The following is a 10,746-nucleotide window of genomic DNA, read 5'->3' as shown; positions in this document are numbered from 1 at the left end:
GTGTGGCTTTGTGGGCTGCACAAGTATGGCTTTGCGAGCCACATTTCACCACCAGGGCTTACCATCACAGAGCAAATTGCTGTAGGAATAGAGGTTTGGTTTTATTCTTTTCCTGGCTTAGTTTGACAGTAGCTGTTATACTACTGTCAATAATATGAGTCTTCCATGGAAAAAAGGAAGGTACACTTGAATTTTGGATTTGTTTTTAATATGAAAATCTGAGAAACAACGTATTCACCTAATATGTGGGAATACCAGTTTTAACAGCATTTCAGACTGTTGGTTGTTGTTGGTTTCGTTGTTTTGATGATTTTTTTTTGTTAAAATTGGAGAGACCAGAAACAAGTTCTTTTAATTGCGACTGTCTCAGAACATCTCGCATTTTGAGGAACTCTCTGAAAGTGGTAAAACCAGAGAGATCACACACACCCCCACAGTAGTTTAAATATACAAAAAGGTACACAAGGCAGCTAACTAGTGATATTTGGTCCATAAAAAGAGAGACTTGGCTTTCTTTCCGAGATTAATTTTTTCTTAACCTCACACTTTGGGGCCATGTAGGATATCTGTGGTTCATACTAGCAGTGAAGATTTGGTAGAATGAAGCATTTTCAGCTTCATTGTGTTTTGCAGTTGAGATGAAGGGCCCTTCTTTACAGGGTATAACACACAGAATTTTCACAACCTCAAGAAAATCCTTTTTGTAACTATTTTTTTTCCATCCAGAAAGCATGAGCAGCTGGGTGGGGGCGTGAAGAATGAGAGGAGTTTGGAACAAAATGTCTTGAGTGTGTAAATGGTCATATTTGTGAGCTAGAAATGGCAGTCCCTTTCTGAGAAGGTTAGAATACAGAATCTAAACTAAGCCTGTTGCAGCATTTGAAACAAGAAAAATCATGCAAAGGTAAAACGTAAAAAAGAAAAAATCCTTAGTAAAATGCCATCTGATTTTAAATATTAATCGAATTTGGGAGAGAGGTGAAGACAAAGGATAATGGACATTCCCAAGACTCATAGCCCTTGCTTTTTCAATTATGGGAATTTTCTTACCATATGAGAAACTTGCTTGTTACTTCTACCATTGCTAGGGAGTGGTTTATTAAGTACCACAACAAATTCCCCCATGCAATGAAATGAGCACATAGGTTTGTGTGCGTGTTAAATTCAATCTGTAAAGCTCAAAAAAGACTCAAATGAGATTCTGATGATGTATCAGTTCTCAGATGTACTTAGCATAGTCTGTTTTTTTTTTTGTTTTATCAACCCATCCCCTGGGTTGATACCTGTGTAAACCGTTTGACAGCTCTGAACACTGTTAATTAAATAATATTAAGTTTTTATTTTTGTTGGTGTTGCAAACTTAATTGTCTTCATTGTGTGATTACTCGGTGTCTTCAGGAGACCTGCTACGTTTATAAAAGGAACTGTGCAATGAAATTGTAAAGATGACTGTAAAAACAAACAAAATGCTGCTGCTGGTAGAAAAATAAATAGTGAATCTTGCAGAAACTGTAAAGGTTGCTTTGATGGCTATATATTAGGGGAAGTTTATCAGTGTCTATGTTTGGGAGTGGTAAAACAAGGAAGATTGCTGGAATACAAGCCAACCATATGCCTGTAATTAAGCTTATTTTAACTGAATTCAGGTTCAGCCTTTTCCATGTTTCCTTACCATTCTCATATCTCCATAAACAAATAGCAGTCTTAGCCCCTACTTTGTAACATTGCTATTGAATACACTGGCTTATTCTTCAGATTTATTGTTATTTTGCTAAATTTTGTCATCTATTCATTTCTCTTTGAATTAACAGCTACTAGAGAATAGCTGCCTTGTGTACTTGACCTTGTGACTAAAATGTGAGAGCATACTAAAATTTAGTAATTTTTTTTGTCTTTCAATCTTCAGATTTCCTGTTTAAGTTCTTGGTCATAGGCAACGCTGGAACTGGAAAATCCTGTTTACTACACCAATTTATTGAAAAGAAATGTAAGTATGTGTGAGCACAGTAAGAGTTCTCCATTGCTTTGTGCCGCAGACGAAGGCTTTGCCTACGTGACTATCTATTCTTTGTGTGGAAGTTCCTGCAGTTCACTTGTTTATATAGATGAGGATTTTGACTGAGAACTATGTTCAGGACCATGCTGTAAATCTTTATTGCTCACTGTTGGCCTCTTATCAAAAGCCTGATATTAAGCAGTATTCTCTGTTACTCTCTAATAAATGTTAACAGGGTGTTCATGAAGACAAGCTCACTTTTTGTGAGAATTGCATCTTGCAGCTGTAAGCTTCTCTAGATTTATAGTAGAGACTTGGGTCTTTTATGAAAAAATACTGAGCAGATGAAATTTACATTGAATTGCTTGAGTAGATTGAGTAGATTGAAAAAGCCTGTAGTCTTTTTCTAAATAAGACACTCTGTGTTCTTTGATAAGGACTGTGTTCTATGATGAATACTGGCAGAGACTCCATCGTAAATGTTATCTAGAGATAAACATGATATAAAAGAAAATTTCCTGTCGGGTAGTGCATTTCACATCATGATTAAACAAAAATAATACACATTAGAAACCTCTTTAAATCTAAGGTGACTGTTACCTTTCTCAACCAAATGGTAATTCAGCTTATGTCTTGAGGAATAGCTCTGGGGAAGTAATGTGTATTCACTAACGAATGTGGCACGATTCTGTGATTGAGCTTGAACTGTGACCTTGATTCACTAGAAGTGAACAAGGGCTGTTGTATATTGCTGATATCAACACTATACATGGAAAGAGTATCTTAACTTTGTGCTTTGAAGAAGTAGCTGCTCTTGCTTATTCATGGGCAAGACTGTCTTTTTGTGTTCTGCTTTTCTATGAATTTTAATTTTAAGTTGCATCAAAGTACTAGAAAACACAGTTGGGAAAAAAAGTGTACAAAAGTTATCTTGCCGTTTATTAATGTAAACTGGGATTCATTTAAGGTTGGCTTTTCTAGTAGCAATTTTACATTGATTAACGTGTTCAAAAATTCTGAGAATGCTTATTTCTGCATGGTGGCTGTAGATTTGAGAGGCACTGAATTTGATGGTTCAGGAAGTAGTTTGTAAGTTGAGCACTGAGGAGCTTTGATTATACCTAAATTGAGTTACATAAAAAACAAATATTCACTCTAAATATTCTCTACATAAGCCTGATTTTGTTTCTTTTTTGTAGTCAAAGATGATTCAAATCATACTATAGGAGTGGAATTTGGCTCGAAGATCATAAATGTTGGTGGCAAATATGTAAAATTGCAGATCTGGGATACAGCAGGACAAGAGAGATTCAGGTATCCTTTTTAATCATTTTATTAAGTGTTTGTTACTAAGTTGTTGCTGTAGGTATTAGGTAGTATTTATACCTGCTTATAACCAGGCATAGTTTCTTGCTCAGTGGAACTGTTTGTCTGCTTTCGTATTATTAACTAGGCCAGATCTTCCAGCTTGGAGATGGCAACATAGATCCACTAATTTCAGTAAGTCAACACTGCCTTGCAGGATCTGAGGTTCTGCCATTTCTTTCACTGGTTTGTTTCTGTTGTAGCTTAAGATATATGAGTAGAATATGTGGCTAAAAATTTGTTCACCAGCCAAACCCAGAACAGTTTTTTAATTAACGTGTGTGTTTAACTCTGTGTTCAGAAGACCCTCTATTGGTTGGAATAAGTAAATGCTAGGAAGTTGTGGGCTGTCCAAAATCTGCATGAGAACAATTTCATATGATAATATTGTTTTACTGGGAGGTGGGGGGGGAGAATCAGCTGTTTAGTTCACTTGGCCAAGTATTTTTCTAGAAAGACTGAGATCTCTTAAGTTTCTAAAAGAAAAAGCAATGTATTTGTCACCTCAGAATCACCACTGTACTTTTAATCCTGTATTTTAACTCAGTCATACATCTGAGGCATAGATCAAACTCAGTAAAGATTGAATATATTGTTGAGTACATTCACTGTGAAAGAGGACATCAGTTTTTTATATTTTAGGGGGTGGGGTCTGTGTGTGAGGTCTTTGGTTTGGTGGAAGGGATGGTGGTTAGCAAAGGTGAGTGTGATGGTAGACTTCTGTGTAATGGGCAGGAGTCCAGGTAAATGTTCTCTGTTGGAGAAGTTCTTTGAATATGTCTGTGACTAGGTAAAGCTGGGCAGTGCTAAGTGGTCTCCATTAATGAGATCTCTTCAGTTTGTTGGCCAGATGTCCTGGGAATCTGAGGAGCTTGGAGGCTCTGTACTTGTAGAGTTCAGTTACAGCTGCTTTGCCCGTTCTCTCCTCACTGCCAAGTGTTCAAGCATAAGTTAATTGTGCTGTTTTCATACCACAGATACCACCATCAGCAACCAGTTCTGTATCAGGCCATGTAGTGTGGTGATGTGTGTCACTCCAGCAGCACATGGGTCATAATGAACTTTGTGATTCCCTCTACAGTGATAGGTAGTGAAGGTGCTTCATCAGAGGTCTAGCTGTAAATAGTCTGCTGCTGCACAGCTCTTAATGTTGTCTAAAAGCATATTTTATTTTAAATACATAAAAGAGAATTATTTTTCATAATATAGATTGCATTATATTAACCCAGATTTGTAAAGTGAAGGTATTACAGAAATGTACGTCTGGAATTCTGTTTCAGATCTGTAACAAGGAGTTACTACAGAGGAGCTGCAGGTGCTTTGCTTGTCTATGACATAACCAGGTAAGGAAGCTAACAACTCTCTTGCTTCTAGAATGCTAGATACAATTAAGTCATAATGATTCCTCCCCAAGTACCTAATCCTCTAACTGAGAGCTGGCAGGAGGAAAATAAGTATGAAAAGTACTTAAGTTTCAGTGCAGTTTGAAATTTTGGAACTTGCTTACATGAGATATTGTCAATGTCATAAATGTAAACCGTCTCAAAGAGTTAGAGAAATACGTGGGAATTGGCCTGCCAGTGGCTGCTCTGATCATGGTGGATTTAGTGTTGGGTGATGATGATTCACTAGATCTGTTGAATTTGGTCTTGTGACTGGACGTTCTCCTCTGAGCAGTCCTTGGAATCTGTGGTTTGTGCTTAAGGTCAGTTGGACTAATTTGTCAGTCCTAACTGCTTGAAGACTTTATCTCTGAAGACTTTATCTCTGGCCACCACTGCAATGGCTAATGATGTGTGCAGGGTAACTGTCTGCAACACTGGTCTTGACACAGATGAGAGAGTTCAGGCATGCAATTCCACTCAAGTGTTTTACAATCCCACCTGTATGAACCTGAGTAACAGTTAAATTCCCTGTTAACAATAACTCATTTGTTTACCTGCAAAATTTCATGCACAAAAAGCTGAAACTAGATTAGAAACTAGATTAGTGCTTAAAATTCAAACTTTTCACATTAACAGGATATCTTATAATTGTGTGTACTTACATATAGTGCTTAATTTAATTTTGCTTTTTAAAAACATGGAAGCTTTGAGGTAGTTTCATGAAGGAACGTGGTACTCTGCCCAGTTCATAGCTGACACAGATGTGTAGGTGACTTGCCTGCCTAGCAGCAATTCATTGTTTGCCACAAGTGCAGATTTGCCTTCTGAGTTTGAGCTCAGGGAGCTGTTCTGAATAAAGGGTGTCGTTTCCTACCTAGCCGGGAAACCTACAACGCGCTTACTAATTGGTTGACGGACGCAAGAATGCTAGCAAGTCAAAATATTGTCATAATACTGTGTGGAAACAAAAAGGATCTGGATGCAGATCGGGAAGTTACTTTTTTAGAAGCATCCCGGTTCGCACAAGAAAATGGTGAGTAGTACAGAATCTTCATGTAGCATTCACAGATGCTTAATACTTAATTTACGAGCAGTTAAGAAGTACTTTGCCCACTCTACCTTGTCAAATATCTACAGAAAAAGAGAGCTCCACCAGAGCATGAGGCACGGAGAGAGGACAGTGCCTGCAGTGAAAACTGCGTGTACTGCTTAAGTCTCATTACCAGGGATTCTTCCAGCTGCAGCTGTGGCTTACAGGGCACCTTCTGTGTGGGGATATATTTCCTAGGGAATGTTAATACAACTTCAGGTATTGCCTTGCTTCCAAAGAGCTGAGAAGAAAATGAAGAGCTCCATTTCCAAGTTTTCAGCATCTTACAGATTCTACAGATCATAGACGAGGTTGGATGGAGCGTGCCGCCATTAAAAGGGATGAGTTTTACTCATAACTGAGTTCAGTGCTTGGCATGGATCCAGGTGACTGTTACCTGGTCAGTGGTATTTGGAATTTCCATCCTGAAGACACAATTCTGTGGCAGCCAAATCCAGTCTCAGTTTAGCCTTGTGTGTTGCAGTTCTGCCATCAGTAAAATCTTGGCTTTTATGAACCAATTATGAACAGTATTTTTTATCAACTGTGCCTCCTGGCTGTCCTTTTGCATGTAACTTTCTATTAATGGAAATCTATATGAAGTTCTTTGGTTTCATCCACTGTTTTGCACACACAGCCCAGGCTATCATCTTTGGATGCCAGATTTCTAGAGTTAGTGACTAAATTTCAAAGGAAGGTTTTTTTTGTTGGGTTCTTTGTTGTTTTTTTTTATTTTGGGTTTGATTTTGTTTTTGCCATCAAAAGCTAATTTTTCTGGGCCTTACTATTTGACAATAGTTTTCATTCAAGAAATTTTAATTGTTCCTAGCTTTCATGCTTTTAATTACTGTATCGGATATCCCAGACTTGTTTTGAGATTGTTTTTCTGGTGTCAAATGCAGAGCTGATGTTCTTGGAAACAAGTGCACTAACGGGGGAAAATGTTGAAGAGGCTTTTGTACAGTGTGCAAGAAAAATACTCAATAAAATTGAATCAGGTAAGTTGAGATTTATATTCTTCTATTTTTTTTTCCCTGAAAACTAAAAGTACATGTGGAAATACCACCATTCAAAGTTCTTCAATAGAATTAACCCAGAGAATCAAAATTTCATTGTAGTAGAATAACCTGTTTGGTTTAGAGCTGCTTCCCATATGTTTTAATAGGAATGGACATCTAGGTCAGATCTGTATATCTAAAAGGAGTGGTGGTGTAAATTATGGATGTTTTTACACAGTGTTTACCTTAGCAGTCAGTTCTAAGTGTGGGTGGTGCATTCTGTGGGTTGTCTCGCTACAAACATCAAGCATGACATTAGACAGTTTTAGCAATGCCAAATAAAAACTTAGTATCACAGCAGACATAACTCTCAATTCTGCTTCTCATGTGTAACAGGGAATACAGTCAAGAGAATTGGTACAGCAATTCTGAATATTTTAGGGGTGTTTCCTAGCAACAGTGCTCCTTTGAAGTGACCTTCTTGCCTGTTGGCCATTTTTACTTTTGCAGATCTAGAAATATACCAGAAACTTCTCAGTGCAAAGGTGAGCAGGTTTCTATAAGAGGCAGACTCATAAGCGTTAGATGTCATTACAGCTTATTTGCATTCTGATTTTCCTCTCTTACAGAATCGTAGAACGTTTTGGGTTGGAAGGGACCTTTAAAGGTCATCTAGTCCAATCCCCCTACAGTAAGCAGGGACATTTTCAACTAGATCAGGTTGCTCAGAGCCTCATCTGACATGACCTGGAATGTTTCCAGGGATTGGGCTTTTGCCACCTCTCTGGGCAACCTGGGCCAGTGTTTCACCACCCTCACTGTAAAAAATTTATTCCTTATATCTAATCTAAATCTACCTTCTTTTAGTTTAAAACCATCATCCCTTGTCCTGTTGCAACAGGCCTTGCTAAAAAGACTGTCCTCTTCTTTCTTATAGGCCCCCTTTAAGTACTGAAAAGTGGCAATCAGGTCTTCCCAGGTCTTTTAGCTGTTTGATATCTTCAAAATTTTAAGTGTTGGCCATGTTGAAAAGTCTGCCTCAGGATGTAATTGCATATTTTGAAAGCTAAACGCAGATTTTTAGGTGAAAAGAATGTGGTATTTTCATAGGAATTCCCTGACTACTGCATCAAATTGATGCCAAACAACACCTTTACTCTGAAACAAACAAAAATGCAAAAGCAAAGTATAACTAGTTTCTCTACTGATATAAAGAGGCATTACAACAACAGAAGTAAGTTCTGTTTTCTGTGAGCTGCTCGTTTTCTTTGTGACTGCACACGTGCCCTGAATCGTGGGAGAACCGATTCTTCTGATTCTTCTGAGAAGAAGCTATGCAGATCTCTAGTCCAGCCTCCTGTTCAGGTTCAAAGTTAGAGCAAGTTACCTGGGGCTTGTCAAGGTACATTTTGAGGTGCTCCAGGAATGGAGATTCCCCAGCCCCTTGGGCAGTGTGTCCCAGAGCTACACAACTGCTGTTCTCTATCTCGTCAGTCCCCAGCCTGTACCACTGCTTGGGTTTGTTCCATCGCAGGTGCAGAGCTTGGCCTGTGTAGTTGCTGACATTCATGAGGTTCTTGCTGGCCTCTTCCTCTAGCTTGGCCAAGGTCTTTCATGAATGGTAGTCCTACCCTCGAGCTATCAACTGATCCCCTCAACAGGGTGTCATCTGCTGACCTACAAAGGGATCACATGTGTGCAATGAACCTGAATAAGTGATCTGAATTATTCAGAGGGATTCTTTGGTTGGGTTGTTGGTTTGGTTTTTTTTCAGACTAAATGTTTCTAATTTTGGCCAGTCTACCATACAGCCAAAAGAACATTTCTGAAGGCACAGGATACGGAGTAGGCAGAAATGGATACCAGAAGTAGGCAGGGTTGAGATAATGTTCTCTAGGGGCAGTGCTTTATGGAATCTAGTGTCAGATTGATCTCTGTTTTTGTTTGATTTGCTATTTACTACTTTCTTTGCATATTTGTCTCTGAAAGCAGGTTGGTTTTAACAGTTTTTACAGAAAACATTATTATTTAAGGGCACACAGTTGAAATTACAGGAGAAAAGGACACAGATTGTGAATTGCCTAAAAGTAAACAGGATTGCAATGGAGTTCTCCATATCTACAGCAGAATATCATTGGGCATTTTTTGTCTAACATTGTCAGTTAGATTGGATTGTATTATATGCACATGGTCCATCTTCTGACCATTTTGCTTCTCATCAGGAGAACTGGATCCAGAAAGAATGGGCTCAGGTATTCAGTATGGAGACGCTGCCTTGAGACAGCTGAGATCACCACGGAGAGCACAAGCACAAAGTGCTCAAGAATGTGGGTGTTAAAGAAACAAAACACAAAATCCCAAATACTTACTACAGATACAGAAGGTAAGGTTGCAAAAGTCTTGGGGTGTTGGGTAAATTACCATATTTCATAAATGTGTTGTATCAAGTGCTTGGCTTTTTCACAGTCTGTCTGTGAAGTAACATACAACCTAGTGTTCTACTGCACAGCAGAATGGATTATTTGTCTGTACTTTGATTTTTCTTCTACCATCTTCTGAGTAAAGCAACACCAGTGCTCTTACTGAAGTATTTCTAGATCTTTGCTTACTCTGAGTAATGCTGTGGAAAACATCTCAAAATTCTGTATTCCTGGAAAGCATTATAGCCCTAATACACACCTAATATACTGTAGAGAAGGCGAATAATTTCGGTTGTATAACAGACAATTACTAGAAATGAGAATTCATAAGATGTATGGTGTGGTATCTTGTCCAAACCTATTATATAGTTCTTCTGAAAACATAAAGTGTAAAGACTGAAACTTTCATAGTTACTGCATCATTTTTACCGTTGGTTTTTTGGTTTTCATCACTTTGAGCAGTGCACAGCAGCGGAAGCTTTACAAAATGTTACATAAGGCAGCACAAATTCTATGTTCTCTTTTCGTTCTGTATTCTGTGAGCTTAGCTCCCAATTAAAGCTCAGAATTTTAAATAGTGGATAAGAATTCTTGAACTGCTTTCCTCATTTTCCTTCTATAAGATGTTATCCTTAACTGAGAGACTGCTGGAAAAGGCATTAATTTAGTTCAGCTTTGGTATTGCCCAACAGGAGTGAATATTTATTGATATTATTTCATGAGCTGAGTTTTCAGATTGATCAGATATAGGTAATTGATGGAGTTCTTTTGTATTTTACAGCTGTTCTTGCCAATGGTGCTTGAAGAAACAGTAAAGCTTAAAGGCTATGCAGTTCTTAGAAGCATCTTTCCACTGTCTCCAAACAGAGCAGTCCACTGCTGACAGAAAGGTGTGGTGTGGGGCAGCAGTGTTCACATGACACAAAAGTCTGCAAAGCAAACTCGATAATTTGGTGGACAATATTAAGGGTCAAACATACCTGTATGCAGACATTTTCCAGTACCTGTTCTTGTTCTTTCACCTCTAGTTTAAAGCATTGCTATATACTGTAAATAATGTAACAGTAAAATTACAAAGCATGGTATACTTATGTATGCTGATAGAATGTTGCACTACAAGCAGTTTAATATTATATTTTTTTATCATATAAACAAACTTAACTGAGGTAGGCTTTGTCATGTTTGTTTGTTGCACAATAGGTTATATTTATGACCTGAATTATAAAACCACTGGTCCTGTTGGTGAGGGGTGGTTGTTTTATTTTTCCTATATGGTTTGCTGCATTCTGACAAGCTGTTGATGTGACTGATTCTCAACATATGGTTAGGACCCATACTTATGTCAAGTTGGAAAAGTAATTTTTTTATTGACATACTGTATTTTATCACAGTTCGTAAACTTCAGCAGTTGAGAAAAGCACTTTCAGGTTTTTCAAATGCTGTTGACTAACTTGATTTTTTTTCTTGGTCCTGATGTTTTGTGTAGCACTGG

The 10,746-nt window shown here is 38.0% G+C and overlaps 1 protein-coding gene across 1 annotated transcript; it reads left to right on the top strand.

Moving 5' to 3' along the window:
• Nucleotides 1-1,879: 1,879 nt before the first annotated feature.
• On the top strand, nucleotides 1,880-9,172 carry RAB4A (RAB4A, member RAS oncogene family; the record flags this gene model as incomplete). The annotated part of the gene is made up of 6 exons (XM_008940035.1): nucleotides 1,880-1,987; nucleotides 3,196-3,310; nucleotides 4,642-4,704; nucleotides 5,625-5,779; nucleotides 6,739-6,834; nucleotides 9,057-9,172. Coding segments are annotated over 6 exons (653 nt in total), but the record flags the coding sequence as incomplete, so codon positions are not given.
• Between the last annotated feature and the right edge of the window lie 1,574 nt (nucleotides 9,173-10,746).

This window comes from Merops nubicus, unplaced genomic scaffold (genome assembly GCF_000691845.1).
Source record: "Merops nubicus isolate BGI_N331 unplaced genomic scaffold, ASM69184v1 scaffold13755, whole genome shotgun sequence".
NCBI lineage: Eukaryota > Metazoa > Chordata > Aves > Coraciiformes > Meropidae > Merops > Merops nubicus.
This window is presented reverse-complemented; position numbering and strand designations above follow the sequence as displayed.